This window comes from Sorghum bicolor, chromosome 1 (assembly GCF_000003195.3).
Source record: "Sorghum bicolor cultivar BTx623 chromosome 1, Sorghum_bicolor_NCBIv3, whole genome shotgun sequence".
Taxonomy (NCBI): domain Eukaryota; kingdom Viridiplantae; phylum Streptophyta; class Magnoliopsida; order Poales; family Poaceae; genus Sorghum; species Sorghum bicolor.
Window position 1 is genome coordinate 5,374,215 of NC_012870.2, and position 20,513 is coordinate 5,394,727.

Consider the following 20,513-nt stretch of genomic DNA (forward strand, 5'->3'; position numbering starts at 1 on the left):
CGATCTTGAATATGGTCAGAAAATATCCGTACCGTCCTTGGCGCCAATGATGATGGCATCAAGTTGATGATCTATTTTCTAAAAACATTCCATCAGGGGTATATTTGAGAAAATCTTTTGAAAAAAAAGGTTAAAAATAAAAAAAAAGACGGTGGGAGAGTAGACTAGAGAGCTAAGTGATGGGTCCAAGAAGAGAGATAAGATAGAAAGTGTACTTTTGTCAATATTTGGATAAGTTTCTACCTATATGAGTTAGATATTCAAACTCTCTTAGAGCATATTTGGATATATTAATGGTGATAGTTATTAGCAAGGATATTAGTTAACCTATTAGTTGAGCCCTATTAGATCCTTATCTAATAGTTAGTTGCACTTGGCTCAGGAAAGTTGATTAATAACTTTTTATTAGTAAGGTGGGTTAGGTAGTTCATTTTTAATCCTATTTAGTTTCGTCTCTTAAACTTTAGTCCCTCCTAAATGGTTTAGTTCCTTTTAGTCACTCCAAAGTAATTAGAGAGGGCTAAAGGTCATTTAATTCTTTTAGTCATAATGTTTGATAAAAAAATGATTAAATGAGACTAAATTTAGGACCTACATGTAACAATTAATTAACTCTAGACTGGATAACATGGTCTAAGGGTCTATTTGGTTTGGGAAGTTAAACTTTAACTCTGGATACACGTGCATGGAGTACTAAATATAGACTATTTACAAAACTAAAACACAGTTAGAGAATAATTTGCGAGACGAATCTTTTAAGTCTAATTAGTCTATGATTAAACAATAATTAATAAATAAAAATAAAAATACTATAATATATGTTAAACTTTAACACTTTTAACCAAACACATCCTAACTTGAGAATCAAGCTTTACTTTTCTTGAGCATGCATATAGATGGGAAGCACACGACCCAACCCCAGAATCAATCCCTGCCGCAGCAGCCTCGCCGCAGCCACAAGCCCAAAAGCAAGCGGCGACCCCACAAAATCCGAGCGCCCGCGCCGACGCGGCCACGCCGGATGCCCCGTCGCCAATCCGCAGCGCCCACCTCACTCCCCCTTATCCCCGCCTCACCCACTCGCACCGCGCCTCCTTATCCCGAGCGCGTTTCTTCGTGATCCCAAAGCTCCACCCCGCACACAGTGCCAATAAGCTCGTCTCTTTCTCCCCAGCTCCAGCTCCACGCCGGACGCAGCAGCAGCAGCAGAAGCAGAAGCAGAAGCAGAAGCAGAGATCGATGGCCGCCCTCGCCGCCTCCTCCACGGCCGCCTTCGCCGCGAAGCCGCGCCTCCCTCGCGCGCGCCTCTCCGTGGCCTGCTCCGCCACCGGCGACGGCAACGCCAACAGCGTGTCGCTCGCGTCCTCCGTGAAGACGTTCTCGGCGGCGCTGGCGCTGTCGTCGGTGCTTCTCTCCTCGGCCGCCACCTCCCCACCGCCCGCGGCCGCCGACATCGCGGGGCTGACCCCGTGCAAGGAGTCCAAGGCGTTCGCGAAGCGGGAGAAGAACTCGATCAAGAAGCTCACGGCGTCGCTGAAGAAGTACGCGCCCGACAGCGCCCCCGCGCTCGCCATCAACGCCACCATCGAGAAGACGAAGAAGCGGTTCGAGAACTACGGCAAGTTCGGGCTGCTCTGCGGCGCCGACGGCCTGCCGCACCTCATCGTCAGCGGCGACCAGCGGCACTGGGGCGAGTTCATCACCCCCGGCCTGCTCTTCCTCTACATCGCCGGGTGGATCGGGTGGGTCGGCAGGAGCTACCTCATCGCCATCAGCGGCGAGAAGAAGCCCGCCATGAGGGAGATCATCATCGACGTCGAGCTCGCCACCCGCCTCCTCCCCAGGGGGTTCATCTGGCCCGTCGCGGCGTACCGCGAGCTCATCAACGGAGACCTCGTCGTCGACGACAAGGACATCGGCTACTACTAACTGCGTGCTGCACCTGCTTGCACATCGCTGCTGGCGAGGCAAGACCGGATCCATTATCGCTGAACAGTTTTGTTTCTTGATTGGTGATTACTAATAATGGAAGACTAATTAACGTGCCTTGTGTTCTTGTTTGTTGTGCAGGGCGCAGTGCGTATGTGGGGAAAGATCGATGGCTTTTGGTGTAGGAGCTGGTAGGGGGAAGGAATCCAAGTGATCTGTTGTACTTAAAAGAAACTGGATGAAAGCCTTGTATAATTGGACTTCTATCTCTTGTGTGTATTCACCTTCATGAAAATTCTTGAGAATATGCTTCAAAAAGATAATCTTGAGAACAATTTCATTTTGCATTGCGTTGCCACTTGCGTGTTAATCGTCAGTGAAGAGGTATAACTTCCCAATTAGTTAGAGCACAAAATTAAAACACAGAATTGGTTCAAGTGCTCGACTAGAGGGAAGTACCAAGTTATAGTTTAGAAGGTAATTTTATCTAGTTTTTTGGAGATGCTCTTAAACAAAAGCTGATGTGAGTGTTGGATACAATCTCAAAATTACTGCCTTCACTCAACAAAGAAAAACAAAACAACTCCATCACTTACTACTCCCTAATACACATATATAATTCAGCTAAGTTCGACCCAATGTCTTAGTGAATCCCAATTTGACATTCAAAGTTATATTTGATTATTTCCTAATAAACAAACTCTTTTCTGTGTATACTAGCAGCATTAATAACATATTAAGAAGACATTAGCTATTGTACAAATGTCAAAACCGTTCGGGAGTCGGGAATCGTTTTGTATATTTCCTTGTAATGTGTGATAAATTCATATTCTCTCTAAAATTGTTCCTTTGACAATCACTATCATTGTTTCTAAAAAAAATTGACTAGCTTCCTCGATTTGGAATAGAAGAACTACAGTAAGCTGAAACACCAATGAGAAGGTAAAACATCTAAAATTTCGGTGTACTCTCTTGTATGTGAAAAAAAACTACAAAATTTCTTTATGATTCTCATGAAAACGTTTCGAGCAATGTTGCTTGTTGCAATATACTCCCTCCATACCTATAAAGAAAGTTGTTTTGAACAAAGTTTTAAGTCAAACATTGAGAATATAAATCATGAATAACTTTAAGTTGTTGAGTTTGAAAATATGAAAACCATATGAATATATTTATCTTGAAAAACACTTTTATTAAAATATACATATATCATTTTTGATGAATATTTTTATAAAAATAAAGAGTTGAACTTAGATTTTAGAGACTATGTCGTTAAACGACTTTCTTTAAATACGAGCTAGTAATAGTTTGATGTAGAATATCCTGTCGTGGTGCGGGCTTCGGGGCTATATCGGTCTTCTTGGTGTGGGGCACTTAGGTAGCCCGTTGTTCTTTGGTTGCAAATTGTTTTTATGTGTAATCGCTTCTTGTAATGCCCACCCGAGCCTTGCACAATGACATCTCGCTATATTGTGCTAGTCACTCTGTAAACTCTAAATTTCCTCTTTATATGAAATACTATGTGCTGAACACGTTCTTGAAAAAAAAAGTCCTATCGCAATGATCACTGGGAGATGATAAAATTGTTTATCGAGGAATCAGTGCACTAGCCATCCCATATCAGATTACCAGTACATGTAAAGATGATCAACAGGCGGCTCGGCCCGGCACGGCATGCTAGACATGGCCCGATAGGGCACGGGCTCGTATGGCCCGCGTGCCACCGGGTCGTGCCTCCAAGGCTATCGTGCCTGCCTGATGGACCAGGCACGGCCTGTGGACCGATTTTCGAGCCGGGCCGGCCCGAAAAGCACGAAGTCCAATAGTGCTTCAGGCCGACCTATGGCCCGCTATATAAAAAACATCAAATTTAATATATAATTTAACAAAGCATAAGTAAATCACATTCAATTCGTAGACATTAATATTTCACAATTCACATAACACAATATACTCAAAGATCATATTTCACTTGTCAAAAATTATAAGTTTGACAAGTCACATAACGATACTTCAAGTTTCACAAATTCTCTAATACCGGACCGACACCGTGCCTGCTGTTAAAAGCGGGCCGTGCCGTGCCGCCCTGCGGGCCGAGGGGTCGGCCTAAGCACGGCCCGTTACGTGCTTCGGACCGGTCCGGGCCTGGTTAGGATCGGATCGTGCCGTGTTCGGGCCGAGCCAAATCACCGTGCTTTGGGCCGTGCCTTCGGCCCGCGGGCTGCATGCTCAACTTTAAGTACATGTAAACGAGCAGGAGCTCGCCATAAGCATCCTACAGTCCTACGTGGACCAAGCGAACCGGTGCACCGACCACTCTGACTGCCACGCTGTATAATCTTATCCACCCGCCAGCTTGACACGTCACCAACCGCACGTGCAGAACAGACACCCCACCTTCCTTTCACTGACACTCCAGCCCCGCTTGCTCGCACCGCGCTCCACTGACCCCCGCGCGCACCGTCGTGCTACGGGGCCTACGGCACACGCGTCGCGCACTCACTGGCACCGCACTGTCGCCCTTCATCCGGTGGCCGCCACGACCCCATCGGTGCCCCCTCTAACGTCACAATCGTCAACGACACACCATCCCATGACATGCGGGCCACACCGTTGATAGGCCCACCTCGCAGTGAGAGACCTCCGGTGCGCGGAGCGCTGGCTCGGCGCCCATCGGATCCCCACAGGCCACAGGCCACTTCCTCCCTTTCCGGCCCTCCCCCCGCACCCCACTCTCGCCGGCCGCCGCAGCCAAGGCAAGACGCCTCCTCCCCACACCCGATCTCCCCTCCCACCTCCGATCGCTACGTAAACCCCCAGTCCCCCACCTCCTCCGCACTCCCCCGCTTGCCGCGCAAACGCGCGCCATTTCAAATCCCTCCCAAACCCTACCCCGCATGGTCGATCGGGCCGCCGCGCGGGCACAGGCAGCGGCGAGCTCCGACCCACCGCCGGAGCCCGACCCGCGGCTCCGCCAGCCCGCCACCGCTGATGGGCAGGAGGCCGCTTCGACGGGGGCGGCCGCGGGCCCGCCTCCCCCGCCCCAGACCGGCGACGCTGACGAGGAGGACGCTCTGGCCTCGCCGGCGGGGCCGCCGGGCGAGCGGTGCAGAGCGATGATGGAGGTGGTAGCCAAGGACGGGGCGGGCGGGAAGTGGAAGGTGACCAAGCTGGTGGTGGAGCACAGCCACGAGCTGCAGGTCGCCACCGGGGATGTCGCGGCGACCGTGCCGGCGGTGGGGATGGAATTCGACTCTGTCGACGACGCCAAGGGGTTCTACTATGGCTACGGCGAGCGGGTGGGGTTCAAGGCGCGCATGGGCTCCAACCGCCGCTCGGTGGGCGACGGCGAGAAGATCCTGCAGCGGTTCCTCTGCTGGAAAGGCAATTGTGCGAATAGGAGTAAATGTAAGGATAATTCGGATGCAGGGAAGGAAGCAGAGGAGGTGGTGGAGGGTGCTTCTGCTGCTGCTGCTGCGGGGAAGAGGAAGAGGGAACCTTATAAGACAAGGAGCCGCAATCCCGGTAAGAATACAGAGGTGATTGAAGTGGAGAAAGGTGTTGGGTTGGCTGGTGCTGGGAATGGGCTAGAGCTGCAGAATGGGAGGCGTTCCAGGAGGGGTAGGAGTAAGAAGGCCGCGGTGGAGCATGATGAGGAGTCTGTTGTTGGGTTTGAGGTAGAGAAGGAGGTGGCTGAAGGTGCTTCTCCTGCTTCTGATGGTGATGGAGAAGATTGTGAAGGGGAGGAGGATAAGGAAGGACTGCAAGAGGAGGTTGAGGTGGAAGTGAAGGAAAAGAGAGGGAGAGGGAGGCCGAGGAAGACTGTTATGGAGGACGATGCCTTGCAGGCACACGTCTTGAGGGAACTTGGTGTAAGGGCATCGCAGTACAATAACGAGGAGAGAAAGAAGATACTCAATAAGTACCGCTCTAAACGGCAGAGCAGACCAGCCTCCAGCAGGCCTACCAAGGTCAACAGCTTAGTTTGCTATCAGTATTTACATGTAAAGATGTATCAGAAACTTCAAAGTGTTCAAGAGACATACTAAAATAGTTGGCACACTCTTTTCCCTACAAGCACTTACTCCCATATGATGTCGCATACTCTTTTCCTTCTAGATTGCTTCAAGGCAAGCGTTGGCTGAAAGGCGTAAGCGTGGTGATGGAGGTAGATTTCTGTCAAGTGAAGAACAGCTGGTAACTTTCTGACCATGTTGCCTATTTTGAATGCTTTGCATTGTTGCTACAGCATTGGTTACATGCTTTATTTATCCATTAACCAAAGTGAATATCACAAACTCTACGCCTAATGATATTCATGCAAGGAAATAATGATGACTGAATGTGCCGTATATTGTTTTGTGGCCAGAAAATATGTACTGTTACCTCATTTGCATAGGCAGTTCATTTCTACAGAAAATGGTGTTACTTTGTGGCTCTTTACATGCTTTTACCAGTCTTTTTTTTTGGGGGGGGGGGGGTGTATGTGCCTCATTTGCATACACAGTTCATTTCTACAGAAAATGGTGTTATCTTCGTGGCTCTTTACATGCTTTTACCAGTCTTTTTTTTGTGTGCGTGTGTACTCTTGTGTGTAAAAAGTATATATCTTGTAACTCTTCTTGTTGTGCGATTGCTTAACTTGCTAAATCTGAATTCTGGAGTGTTATTTCTTGCCGGTTATGCTACTGTGGCTGTAGGCTCACATATTTGTAATCAATTAACTTAACCTGCCAGGTCTTTGTTATTGTGTTATCTGATGAATTGATCGAAATTCTCTTAGTTGGTAGGCACTAACTTGCTTCCCTTTTATTCGTTATGGTTTCCACTTTTCACTGCACATGAACAATTTACATATGACAATTATCTTGTTATTATTCTTATGTTCTCGTACTCTTGTGCTCTGCAGCCTTCTCAGCTGCCTTCAGAAAGGCGTTCCAAACGTCTTGAGAAGCAAAATCTCAAAATGGAGAAGGTAAGATCCAGTAGAGACGTGTAGAGTTATTTTGTTTGAGGAAGAAGTGGTGCTGTATCATCTGATCCTAATTCCGACCTACGCACTTGGTTGCTTTAAGGAATCACATGCGTTGATCTATCACCACTTCATCCCTCGCAAGCACATGCTTAGTGCAGATGAAGGTGATCCTACAAAAATTCATGAGATGATTCCATGGTGGACTATCCCATCAAGGATGGGTTATTTCCTTGAACCAAGCATCCATTAGTTGTGTAACTTTCTTTTTAGAGAGGATCCACAGGTGTTGCATAGGAGATGTCTCTTAAGTCTGCAGTGTCTAAATTTTGTTTAGTAACAGAACAGTCTAGAATAATAAATTTTTAAAGTAATACAACCTATGAACAGCTGCAATTGCATATGTTATATTTGATTAAATGCTCAGGATTTTCCCTTGTCCAGGCTGAGAGCAAAGAAGACGAAACAATGGAAGTGGAACCAGATCCAGAAATTGAAGTCGTCCCTGGACCTGGGGGAGAACCAAAGGTTGGGATGGTTTTTCTGAATGAGGATAAAGCTTATGAATTCTATGTCAACTATGCTGGAACGGCAGGGTTCAATGTCCGAAAAGGCTGGTTGGACAAAACAGCAAAGAATGTTATAAAATCTCGAGCATATGTTTGTTCCAAGGAGGGATTTCGTCCAAAAAGTGCTTCTATTGAATCAAAGAAACTAAGACCTGAAACAAGAACTGGTTGCCAGGCACACATGACTATTAAGATTACAGCAAGTGCAAAATATGTAGTGACTGAGTTTGTGGCTGATCATAATCACGTTCTTGAAACTCCCTTGGTTGACATTCAGATTTTGAAGTCCCAAAAGTTATTAGCAAAGGTACTACAGCCTCCTGATCCACCAAAAGTTGTTCTGATACCAAATGAGTATAAAAATTACACAAGGACAAAACGTATGAAAGATATGCAGTTAGGTGATACCCAGGCCATCTGTGAATATTTACATAGGATGAAAGGCGAGAATCCTTCTTTCTTTTACGCCATTCAAGTAGATGAAGATGATCAGTTTACAAACGTGTTCTGGGCTGATGGTAAATCAATAATGGACTATAACTACTTTGGTGATGTAGTGTGTGTTGACACAAGATATTGCACAAGTGACTATGGGAGACATCTACTGTTATTTACTGGTGTTAACCATCATAAGCAGCTGATAATATTTGGCTCGGCGCTGATTTATGATGACTCAGTCCAATCCTTTAGATGGTTGTTTGAGACCTTCAAATCTGCTATGAGTGGAAAGAAACCAAAAACAGTTTTGACTGATCAGTCTGATGCACTTAGTGATGCAGTTTCTTCTTCTTGGCCTGGTACCACTCACCGCTTCTCACTACTGCATTTGTATCTGAATGCTACTAAGTTATTCAGGGATACCTTCCAAGGCTCGGAGACTTTTGCATCAGATTTTAGTAGGTGGCTGTATGAATATGAGGAGGATGACTTCTATTCGAGCTGGGAAATCCTTTCGGAGAAATACAGTATAAAGGATAATGAGTGGTTCTGTAAATTGTATGAGGATAGAGAAAGATGGGCTTTGCCATGTGGGCGTGATACGTTCTGTGCTGATATTGCAACCGCACTAAGAAGTGATAACATGGATACCATCCTGACAGATCTTCTTAAACCAGAAATAGATCTTCAAAACTTCTTCATCAATTATGATAAGTTTTTGGAGGAGAAACGCCTAGCTGAACAACAAGCCGACTACCTTGGGGCTCAAATAGCACAAAGAGTAGCACCACTGCATCTGCTTTGGCAAGCTGCCAATTCATATACTCCAACACTTTTTGAGATGTTCCGGATGGAATATGAACAGATCTCAAAGTGCATGGTCTATAGCTGTGGCGAGATTGGACCAATATCTGAGTACCAGGTAACTGTCAAAGACAGGCCTCGAGGTCAATTTGTTAGATTTGATTCAACAGAATGTATGGTTGTTTGTAGTTGTAAGAAGTTTGAATTCATGGGTCTTCTTTGTTGCCATGTATTGAAAATTCTTGATCTTAGAGATATTAAAGAACTTCCACCACATTATATCCTGAAAAGATGGAGAAAAGATGCTCAGAGTGAATCTCCAGAGAACTATGGGTTTGCCGCCATAGATGAAGATCCCAAGTTTTCATTGTCAAAACGGTACAACACATTATACCGGAATTTGTATAAAATTGCAGCAAAAGCTTCAGAAAGCGTTGAAGCTTATGCATTCTTGGAAAGCCAATATGAACAGCTTGTTGAACAAGTGGAGGTACTTTTGCAAGCGAAGTTGCATGATAAATCTTCCTTAAGTACTGTCCTGAAAGGCAATCAGCCAAATCTGCTTAATAGTGAGGTAAGCAGCAGTGAACATCGCAGAGCAACTGGTAAGAAGATTAAAAATATAGAGGTGCGCCGTCAGCAACAAAGTCCTCTTGATCCAAACAAGAAGAAAAAGGGTAGACAAGGTTTGTTCATTACCTGCACTGCTACGGTATTCGATTTTATATGATCAGTGCATTATCTGATTAACCTGTTGTAGGTCTGCTGGAACCTGAGGAGATTGAAATTCCACTCAGGGTTGATCCTCCCGCAGTTTCAAATGATATCCAAAATCATTTAAGAACTCCAACAAATCAGTTTCTTGCACCAAGCCATATGATCCAGGTAAATTTGGCACCCTTTCTCTTTTTTCTTTTCCATATGTATTGAGGAACAGACGTGATGTATATTATACTTGTGCAAATATAGGCCCCTTATGTTGCACAGCAGTTTGGTCTTGGTTCTCTACAAGGATTCCCAGGCATGTCACCATTTGGGCAGGTAACATGGAAATCATGACTTGTTGAAGCAAAATAGAATTATATACTTCTTTCCCTCACGGACTGCAATTTAACATGTCGTTAGATTCAAGAACCAACACATCTTCAGCAGCCTCATTTACAACCACCACCCTTTCATAGTGGTCCTCCAATTACACAGGTCATATTTCCTATTCAATGCTACTTCATGTCTGTGAGAGCCCTATAATTCTGCTAGTTAACATATTTCTTGGCATTGATAATTTATTGCTATAAGTTGTCATCGTGCCGCAGCACATTCCCCTTCAGAGTAAGTTTGTATATAGGGAAACTTGCATTTGGATGTCATTTAAATCACTGAGATCAGTAAAATGTCACGTGAACTTATTAATTAAATACTAGTTGTAACTTGTAACAAGTGGGTTGCGCTATTGAATTTCCTGACAAGTCAAATCTTTCTTACTGCAGGCTCCACCTCCAGACATTCAATCACTGCAGTTTCTTAGCAGCAATCCTCAATTGGGCCACCAGACCACAGATCAAGGCCAGTACACCATTCCAGTCTGGGATTTCCTGTGATGTACAATATGTGATGCATGCGAGAAGTAGCAATGTAGTTGTAAATAAATTATGTAATGACCAATGATGTAGAAACACTGCCTTGCCCGGCAGGTTCATGTCAATGAAATCTTTTAGCATGGTACATTGGATGGATTTTTGGAGGTGGACGCAATTCAAACGCACTTGTCAAAGCCAACCAGGAATGGAGACTGCTGGTGTTGGATCCAGGCATAGCAAGGATCCAGTGGGCGTTGGCAAGATGTCATGGTTCGGCACAATTATCATACGATATCTGCCCTTTGGGCGTGGTAATTGGGCCACCTGTAGGGGAGAGAACTAAACTGAACTGGAATAAAGGGTGTTTAGTTCCCTTTTCATCCCAAAAAAAAATTAGGATTTAGTCCATCATTTTACATAATAGAACTAAACACCATATAAATTTTTTGGTAAAAAGATGACTATTCTCCATTTGTATTTTGACCTCAAGAAGCAGCAAAAAAAAAGGCTAGATGAGCCTCAAAAAGCCATAATGAGGGCAATAAATTATGTATTTTGGATGGAATTAAACATAACTCTAAAATTTTTTGTATTTTACATTTCATCATTCCAAAATAGTTGACGAACTAAACATGCCCTGAGGAAAAGTTTTCGGCGTCAGCTGCAAAAACAATTTCCTCTAGTATCCTGAATGTTATGCGGAAATGGAGTAATTGGAGTACAATATGCATTCTATGTAGGGTTTACAGGTTAATATCAATGTCCCAAGTCAGCTTCCACTTGATGACAACGGAAAAATTGTGTGCACTGAACTGCCGTTATTTAGATGTTCAGTATGGCTTCAGATTTCTGGTTTAGGTATTGCTGCCAGGTTGCACCGTAGCCTGATTGCTCATGCTGACGTCCATCTTCAGAACAAACAATCTTGGGTCCATCAAAGTTGAGGATATCAGTGTCACCATCTTTGCGCTTCCAGTTTGAAGGGAGCTTCATATACTTATCATTGAAGGCCAGAGTTACAGCCAACCTAATCTGGTCCCTGTAAATAGAATTTTAACATCACCAAGACGGTTGTGAGTATATAGTGGCTAAACTTTGGCATGATTCAAAGATGTGCATTTGTGTTGGATATTAGCGTATTACACATGAAATAGAAATCATGAGTTTAACTTACCTTTGATTGGCTAAATTAATGGCATTAATCCACCACATGATGGAAGCAACCAGGTTTTTATCCAGCTTGCGAGGCTCTATCAAAAGCACATCAAAATCAAGTAGGCATGCATCCTTGTTATAAGGTTCTTTAGACACCCAACTTTGTGCAGCTCCAGCTCTTTGTATGGCACTAAGAACATCCATACTGATATAATCATTGAGACGCTTGCTGCAATCTAAGACAGCACCGATGGCATAACTGCCTAAATCCATGCGACCAAGATCTTCTACTTTACCCTGCACGGGGGAAAAAAATCAACATTTCACAGCAGGTAATCCAAAGGTGTTGATAAAATGCTTAGTTTTGCACACTTTTTCACTTCCAAGTTCCAAATATCGTTGGAATTTTGCTTTTGAGTGCATGAATTGAAGGTTTTCAACAACTTCGCTCATTATTTTAAAGATATGAATGAAAACGTTTGATCATATGACAGTACCACTCATGCCAGTGAGAACTAAGGATGCAAGTGGGGCGGCGGTGGGTAGCCCACCGCGAGTCCGCATCAACTGCGAGCATTACGTGGGCTCATGCGGCAGCCCACGTCTCGCCGCTATCTCGTTGTGGGTAGTAGCAGCAGCCCGCAAAGTGCCGCAACGCATGTCCGCTGCTATCTGCTAGCCTCCTCCATGGACAGACTCTCATCTCTCGGTCAATGGTTAATGGATGTTCTGGAATGGGCGAATGGCCATGGCTGGACGCATGTACTCAACACCGTTCAATCGATGCAATGCTCTGTGCAAGACGCGAGTCGTACGTGCGTGCTGATTGCTGATGGAGTGATGGTAGCCAGCAGGAGTAGACAGGCCGGCGACCGTCATCCGGTTCCAGTCCCTTTGCAGCACTGGCTGCTGGGCGCCGATGCACGTGCGGGTGTGCCGTTGATTGGATGGCTGCCTTTGGACTCCGATTCAACACAACTACGCAACCGACATCGCCATGCTCGCCCTCCACGGTTGCGCCTCCTACCTCAACTTTAGGGACTTCACGAGCCTGCAGTGGCAACAGCGCCGCTGACCTCCGACGCCCCGCCATCCAGCTCGCCACCGCCGCCGACGCCTCACAATTGCAGCAGCATGCTGCCCATGGCTCACACGGCAGCACCCATGTCGTCCATGTCAGTCGCCTAGGCTGCACCCGTGCCCTCGGCAACGCTACCGTACGAGGCGGACGATGCCACGACGACAGCGGAATGTATGTGGGTTGCCGCTGGGTACTTGTGGGTTGGGCACTTCAACCCACTCTATCTAAGTGGGCTATCCTAAGTAGCCCAGCGGGTTAGCGGGCGCCGGCAGCCCAGCGGGTTGATGCCATAGCCCGCCCCAACTTACATCCTTAGTGAGAACCATTGTCTGCCAGAAACTCTTGATCATACAGCTCAGTAGTTTCTTTTCAATTATCTTGAGTTACTGTTCATATCCATGGGTGCTTTGTTAAAAGAGAAAGGTGGAGACCAAAAGAGTTCAGTGATAGGTTTCACTAAATAGATAGAGTGGATGCCTGGTACCTTTATGATGGAGTCTGCAGCGATATAAACATATCTCTTTTTGGACAACTGAGATTTTGCAATAAGAAAGGGTGACAATTCCATGTGGAATAACCAAAGAAAGTTTCCTTCTGGAGTGGCAACATTTAGCTTGTCCTTGATTTGCTTCTGACTGCAAGGGGCACAAATATGAGAATGGCCACAATGACAACATATAAAGGTCATGCCAATATGTGTGCTCACCTAGTAACAGTGAGATCTGAATCAGGTAGCAAGGCTTTTAGCTTGTGGTAGGACGATTTATCGTTGCCGCCTTCAGGTATTAAGAAATGGAAAGATATATTTTGTGGATCACTGTCAAACAAAAAGGGTAAAAAGTTATGCTGGTGACAGGATTTATTCATCGAATTTTACTTCTATATCATTATTGGCAAAACATAGATGAAAAACTATCCAACAGATGCCAATGAACTCAAGCAGCACGAGTGCACGACCATGCCAAAGCCCGACGGCCACACCACAAGGGCATAGGAAGGTGATAGGAATTAGGAACTCTTGATCTAGTTCTGTTTTAACAAAAAGAGTTATAATCCTATCTTCATGTCAATGGGGTGATTTGACTCTAACAGACCAACCTGTAGAATCAAGGAACCCACTCAATCTAATCTTTTTATGAATATCATATCTAATCCTAGGGCAACCATGAACAGCAGAAGTGCAAGAACAGACCATGGCATTGCTAGTAATTTGCAAATAACTATGCTGCTGTGCATGACCCAGGGCTGCTCCATCTCATGAACCCTAGTGGCTTGCACATGATAACCTGTTAGCTAATTGTACATTAACTGCTAAGATTTTATATAATCAAATCATTGTACTAAGATCACTTTTCTAATAACACTGAAATACACAAAATGCAGAACCTTGAGCTGGAAAGAGTGGAATTTGTCATCACAGCAAGAGTGCGAAGATCCAGACAGCTTATCCAAGAGAAGACATCTACACTTCCAACATAGTTTAGAGAACCCTGCAGCAGAATCAGTAGTTTGTTAAGAAATTTGTTTTTCCTAATGTCAATTCAAGCCCTTTTTCAACAGTCCATATCAACCCAGACTAACACGCAAGCTAAACGCCAAGTAAAATTACAGTCCCCGTGAAGTCATGCCATGTAGAAAAGAGTCAACCCAATAGAGAAATGCAACCTAACACCAAACATTCATGACTGTAGACCTTGAATAATCCAATACTAACATCAAAATGCTATTTTATTTCCAGATGTCATCTCCAGTGTCCAAACTTTTTTGACCGAAGTCAGCAGGGGTCCAGGGGAAACCCCAACCTATTTTTTTATATTTTTTTTTATTCTAGACCTGTTTAATTCGCTCCCACGGGGAGTCCAACCCAGGCCTACTGGATGCTACTCAGGTGCTCTAACCACTAGGCTAGAGGCCCTTTCGCCAGTGTCCAAACTTTGAGAATATGCAAGTAAATTTCACTTGTAACTATTAACAAAAGCGCCACAGAACTACAGCTTTTGGAAACATGACACAAAACAAATATACTCACTTGTGCTGTACAACTACAATTTTCAATTTTCCCTGAAAAGCTCTAGTTTTTTGCAAGAACAGATAGTTCTAGTTTTGCAGCAAACAATGGTATGTGTCCAAAAGGTTGTAATTCTACAGTAATTGTGCCAAAATTTTGCAGGTTTTTAAATTTCATAGACAAAAAAAAACACTAGCATTCTGGTGAACTATCTAGAAATTAATGTACACTGCACACAGCCCCGGCAATTCCTAATCCAAGAAGCAAAGCAGTCGCACAGAGAGTGAGACAAAGCGTGGCGCACAGTACCGTACCGTTGGATTCCCCGAGCCGTCAATGGGGATCCAGTTGCGCTGGGGGTCGTTGGGGTCCCGGAAGTGCGTGGCCGGGAGGAACTGGAGGCACCCGAGCACGACGATGGCGACGATGGCCAGCTTCTGCATCCAGGGCCACGGCCGCGGCGGCGGGTCGACGTCGGCGTGGATGGTGGCGCGCTGCCCGCGTGGAGGCGGCTCCTGTGGCCCCCCTCCGCTCCTCGCGGCGGCCGCGGCGCGGCGTTGGAGGCCACCGCCTCCGGCAAGTGGCTCCCTTGCGGGGTCCATGGGGTGGTGGATCCGGCTCCTGGTCCTGGCGGGAGGCGGGAGGAGGGAGGGGGAATAGCGATGAATGGCTCGAAGAAGTCGTCGCCGTCGACGTGGGTTTCTAGGCGATGCGGGGTTTTGGGCTGTAGTTTTTTTTGCAATTTAGCCCTTTTTCAAAACAATTTTTACAATTAGACCCCTCGTGAAACAATTTCTAAAAATAGACCGTATTTCGGCGTTCTCATACAATACGCCGTGGTATGTGGCTCGGCGTCGTATGATGCAACGCCGAGGTGGTGCCACGTCATCGACGACCATGGCCGTTGAAAACACGTGGCCGGAGCACGGCGTGAAATACAATAGCGCCGAGCCACATACCTCGGCGTTTAATGACCTAGCGCCGAGGTTAGCGGTTGGAAACAGCGAGGCCCAATTCGCACGGCGGCCCACATACCTCGGCGTTTTGCCCTTTGTCGCCTAGCCTCATAGCTCGGCGTGACACGACTCGACGCCGAGCTCTGGCCAACCAGCCCGAGCCAAGGCCCCTTCTTCTTCCTCTCTTCATTCTGCCTTTGTGCCCATCCCCTTTTTTCTCTTCCTCTCTCTTCCCACGAACCCTAAATCCTAAAACCAAGCATAGAGGTGTCGGATCGAGGCTTATAACGGTTTCCTAAGGTACTACTCCTTCCCCTCTTCCATTTTATCCATTGGGATCTTGTTTTTAGTGGTGGTTTTTTATAGAATATGTCATTAATGGTTTGGTTCATGTCATTTGTGAAATGTCATTTATCCAATGAGTATTTGACTCAAATGCGTGTTTACTATGGTATAGTATGTACGATTCATGTCCTCATTTAGTGTTGTATGTTGTGGATTATGGTTTAGGGTTTGCTACTCTTTAGGGTTTTGCTACTCTTTAGTGCATTGGGCCACTTTGTTAACTTTTTAGTAAGTACGGTTCATGTCCTCTCTTAGTGTTGTATGTCTTGGTGCTATTAGATGTGGCATTAGTTATAGTAACACTTGTTTATGTAGATGATGAACCTGTATCGAGTAGAGTATTGGAAAAAACGCGGTCGACCGAGGGAGCTATATGCGGACGCCTCTTGTGTGGATGCCCCGGTACCTCCGGACCTCCCGGTTCCAAATTGTGATTGTCATAAGCCGGCAGAAGTGATGCAATCTAGGCATCCTGACACCGCTGCACGGTGTTTCTACACATGTGGCCAATTCAATGTAAGTTTATGAAATTGTGTTTGAATTTTCAAAATGTAGGTTATGGTTGCACCAACGCTTTGCATGATTTATTTGTTTGTTTTTCTAGGACCATGAGAAGTGCTTCTTCTTCCAGTGGATCGACGGCCCCGACAAGTTTGACCCACGGTTCTTGCTTTTTGCGGGTATTTGCCACGGGAAGTTTCCACGTGATCGCTTCAAACGTTGGGTGCCGCCACCACCAAACCCCCCACCGATGACTTGTGAGGAGAAGGAAGTAGCTACGGCAAGACGCCTTGATGACCCTCCTAAGTGCTTTTGTGGTGACAGAGCTATGGTAGAGCAGACGCGCGGTCCTGAGTTTGTGTGTCCCAACAAGCATCCAGTAAGTCACTTTTCCTAGTATACCACTTTTGGTTTCTTACAAGTAATTTATATAGTATGCTCGAAGTCCATTGATTTTCAATTGTGGTAGGATTATTCTATGGAAAAGTGTCGTTTTAGAGAGTGGCTATATGGTCCGAAGTCTCATTGGCCGGAGGAAAAGAAGAAAAAGAAGGACAGGATTATTACCCCAGCGCCTCCGGTTAAGTGCAAGTGTGGTGTTGAGGCTAGCTACGGCCTAGTTCCTTCCGAACTAGGAGTTGGCTATTTTTGTGGTCATATGGTAGACTACGATGAGGTGAGCTCTTGTTGTTTTTTCAATAGTGTTAGAACAACAATATGTGTTCTTACTAATTATCATTTCTTATTCAACATTAGAGCACTAGGAAATGTGACTGGGAGTATTGGCATGGGAAAAGAGACTTCTACCAAACCTGCGAGCAAAAGAAAGCACTAGGCATTAAGCTTCGTTGCGGGAACCAGCTGTTGGACAACTATGTGAAGTACTACAAAGAAGACGCACGTCGTGAAGCAAGAGAGGGCCGTCACAACAGCCCCGCAAAAGTAATGTGGGAGAAATGGAGGCTTGAAGGTATCAAGCAAAAAGAAGAGGAGAACTCTTGGAGAGTTGTACTTCAAGAGTATGACGAAATGAAGGGTTTAGAGAAAAGATTGTGTGCTAGTAAGTAATAATAATTTTAATGTCTGTTTCATGTCTTTTGTTTTTCTAACAATTGCTACTTCATTGTTAAAGAGATTGGATGCACCGGAGATTGGGCCGCTGATGTGGCTCGTTCAAGTTATTTGGAGAAGATAGCTATGGAGAAGATGAAGGAGGATGAAGTCAAAGAGGCGGACGACAACATGGATGAGGAGGACAACTCAAAATTGGACGCTCTCGCCAAACTTGTGCTTGAGCATGATGCTTCTAAGATGGCTCAACAAGAGCATAATGTACATGTGCACAATGCAGGTGAAACCAGCCGCGCTATGGACTTTTTGTTGCAGGTGGAGGAGGATGAGGAGGAGGAATGGTATACACAAGCCGTGGATGAGGCGGAGGCTGCTTACTATAGCCAAAAGAATTTGGTGGTAGAGCAGGAGGAGGACGATGAATGGTTAACACAAGCCGTGGATGAAATTGAGGCTGCTTACTACAGGCAAAAGGCGGAAAAGGCAAAAGGAGTGGTGGTGGAGGCTTGTGAGTCCGACGACGACGATTTGCTACCTGGCTACGTTTCTGGTTAGAGGTCCATAATATTTGAGGATGTAATGGATTCTTTATGTGCTAGTCCGAACTAGTGGTACATGTCTATGTATGTTGAGGACTTTTGTGCGACGCCATGGATTGCTTCTCCCATTAGTGGTACATGTTGAGGGGAAATGAGTCCAATTTGAAGTTATTAAATAAGTTAATTTATAAAGGAAAATTTAATAGTTTGGTCTCCAAACAAATGAAAAAGTAAAACCTAATTAAACAATCTGTATATATTATAATTTGTAAATACTTAAGTAAAATTAAAATTTACTAAATAGTAGTAACTAAAAATGAGTCCAATTACCATATGTTAGAAAAGGTAACTAAAAAATTAATGTAAAGCGAAGTTAAAAAAAGTCATCAGGCTCGGCGTGATATAGCTGCACGCCGAGGTTGGCAACCTCGGCGTGGCCACCACCGCGCACCCAGGAAGGTCCAGGGCTGGCCCCTACCTCGGCGTGAAACGAATAAACGCCGAGTTCTCATGCTCGGCGTGGCCTAGGTGCACGCCGAGGTTGGCTACCTCGGCGTGTCGAGCACATCCAACTCAGAGAGGGCCAGGTTTGGCCCCCTAAACCCTACCTCGGCGTTAAATGAATAAACGCCGAGGTCTTGGCTCAGCATTTTATATATTTTTGCCAAATATTTTAGCCATTGACAAAGTAATACAAATTGTTAATAGAAAACCATAGTCACATAGTAATACAAATTATATACGCACATATGTAAATAAATAAACGACACATATTCCATGCATGAACGCACAAGTTCAATCATAGTCCATACTTGATTGGATATTAGAGTAGCTCACACATAACATAGTCGTTCACACATAGTCCATACATGAGTTAATTACACATTGTTAATTGGCGTTCACACATAGAGTTTGCACATAGTTCATTTGACATTGTCTAGCCATCCACAAAGTTGTTGAAGACAAAATAAGCCGCTGATCCATATTGTGACCTGTGAACAAGATGTAGGGGGCACCTTAGGAACACATATATGGGACAACGAAGGAACATGTAGGATGAAAGGTTTAAGTTTTTACCCTAACGTGGACGCTGACCACCACGCCTTTCCCTTGGCAGCGCGTGGGAACCAGGAGTGTACCTCTCGATAGGTCGGGTCGCCCTTTGTGGACGTCCAGAGGTAGAGGCACCCTGCGTACCTTGTGGAGCATCACCCAGCTGTGACATGCCAATCTCTTCTTGGTCATCAACCCCATAACCCTCGCCTTCTCCTTGTCCTTGTTCCTCTTCAACTTCTATAGAAGCCCCAGCTCCATGCGTGGTAGACGGGCCAGCTCCTTCAGAGCCGCCTGCTCCACCAAACTGTTGGGGCTCCACTACGCCGGTGGGTTGTCGACAACCAAGGCGGGCGGCTACCTTGCGCAGGCGATGCATTGCACGCTGCATGGAATACATAATATAATTGGGTAACAAATATATACGGGCGAACAAATATATACGAGCTCGATATTGGATTACCTGTAGGGCTGCTCGTAATTCGTTAGCTTCATCTGGAGCACCTGGAGGGATCATCAATGTCCTTCCTTGTTCAGCGACTGTCCTCATGATTTCGGTACCCTGCTCACAAATACTATGAGTATAAATCATTTGACAATAGACAACTGTCAACAAAATACAAATACATTAGGACTAACCGCTCTAGACAGCACAGGAGCAATCTCAACTTGTCGGCCTGTCCTGGTGGCTTCATCGTAGGGGTTGTCGCCCTCATCTTCACTAGCAATGTCAGCGATGTCTTGCTCCGTCCATGCAGGCCTCAAGCACAACCTTGTCCTTGGCCCTAGCCACGCGAGGTACTCATTGAACGCATTGTCGCGGTGCACGGCATGAATTCTCATGTTATTCTGCTCATAACGTAGCCACTCATCAATGTATCTCTGGTGTTCGGCCTGCCAGTTCGTAATCTTCTTCTGTCGCTGACGATTCAACCTGTCAAATCAGGAAATGGTTAGTACAAGGACCATTAGAATTAACGAAATGGAAGAGTCAACTTTGAGAATTTAAGCGAGGTACCTATGTAGCTGCCAACTCGTGGAGAAGTCCTCCGGTGGACAAGGTTGGAGCCTACCAAATTGCCGGGCGACACGGTGCGGGAGGTGGTACTCGACCGCGTAGAAACATATGAGGGGGCACCTCATAGTCCACAAATCCTCATCCGCCCTGCACACTGTGCTAAGTGCCAAGCCAAGGATCCTTTCCCTCCTGTACGGTCTCCACTCAACTTGAAAACAACGACTGCATTGAGTACTATGTCCATATAGATTGCTACAAGTCAAATAAATTGCTGGTAGACTTACGTGCTGTGGTTGAAGGGTGTCCATCTCATTGGTGTAGCTAATGTAAGCGTGACGGGACACGTGGTACACCCCGCTCGTACGCTCGTAGAGGTGAGCCACCGTAGGAGCAACGATTGTGTCCCCTTCCGGGAACCAAGCAGGTGGCTGTTGCATCCTATGTGGTCTTCCAACAGGAAGCCTCTCCCACATCCAAATCTGCATTCAAAAGGAAGA

At 45.6% G+C, this 20,513-nt stretch overlaps 3 protein-coding genes across 4 annotated transcripts; 2 read left to right on the forward strand and 1 right to left on the reverse strand.

The window, feature by feature from the left end:
- LOC8084161 (photosystem I reaction center subunit III, chloroplastic) lies at positions 1,113-2,276 on the forward strand. Its single transcript, XM_002463753.2, has 2 exons — positions 1,113-1,967; positions 2,071-2,276. The coding sequence occupies exon 1, from the start codon at positions 1,240-1,242 to the stop codon at positions 1,927-1,929; it is 690 nt and encodes a 229-aa protein (XP_002463798.1). The 5' UTR covers positions 1,113-1,239; the 3' UTR covers positions 1,930-1,967; positions 2,071-2,276.
- Positions 4,618-10,662, forward strand: LOC8083938 (protein FAR-RED IMPAIRED RESPONSE 1). 2 transcript variants are annotated; one of them, XM_021462575.1, is made up of 8 exons: positions 4,623-5,900; positions 6,049-6,126; positions 6,839-6,904; positions 7,346-9,398; positions 9,473-9,597; positions 9,682-9,753; positions 9,838-9,912; positions 10,200-10,662. In XM_021462575.1, exons 1-8 carry the CDS (start codon positions 4,827-4,829, stop codon positions 10,308-10,310), a joined length of 3,654 nt encoding a protein of 1,217 aa, XP_021318250.1. In that variant the 5' UTR covers positions 4,623-4,826; the 3' UTR covers positions 10,311-10,662. The 2 variants fall into 2 exon arrangements, with proteins under 2 accessions (XP_002463799.1, XP_021318250.1); XM_002463754.2 differs by lacking the exon at positions 9,838-9,912 and having other exon boundaries at positions 4,618-5,900; positions 10,200-10,436.
- LOC8083939 lies at positions 10,823-15,226 on the reverse strand. The gene is made up of 6 exons (XM_002466315.2): positions 14,848-15,226; positions 13,912-14,015; positions 13,232-13,342; positions 13,010-13,160; positions 11,464-11,741; positions 10,823-11,328 (listed from the first exon to the last, which is right to left on the reverse strand). Exons 1-6 carry the CDS (start codon positions 15,133-15,135, stop codon positions 11,112-11,114), a joined length of 1,149 nt encoding a protein of 382 aa, XP_002466360.1. The 5' UTR covers positions 15,136-15,226; the 3' UTR covers positions 10,823-11,111.

Coding starts and splice junctions, on each gene's coding strand:
- LOC8084161 (XM_002463753.2), top strand. CDS start 1,240: ATGGCCGCCCTCGCCGCCTCCTCCACGGCCGCCTTCGCCGCGAAGCCG.
- LOC8083938 (XM_021462575.1), top strand. CDS start 4,827: ATGGTCGATCGGGCCGCCGCGCGGGCACAGGCAGCGGCGAGCTCCGAC. Junction 9,598..9,681: donor CACCAAGCCATATGATCCAG/GTAAATTTGGCA, acceptor GTGCAAATATAG/GCCCCTTATGTTGCACAGCA. Junction 9,913..10,199: donor GTGGTCCTCCAATTACACAG/GTCATATTTCCT, acceptor TTCTTACTGCAG/GCTCCACCTCCAGACATTCA.
- LOC8083939 (XM_002466315.2), bottom strand. CDS start 15,135: ATGGACCCCGCAAGGGAGCCACTTGCCGGAGGCGGTGGCCTCCAACGC. Junction 13,161..13,231: donor TCAGATCTCACTGTTACTAG/GTGAGCACACAT, acceptor TGCCCCTTGCAG/TCAGAAGCAAATCAAGGACA. Junction 11,742..13,009: donor CTGCAGACTCCATCATAAAG/GTACCAGGCATC, acceptor TCCCCCGTGCAG/GGTAAAGTAGAAGATCTTGG.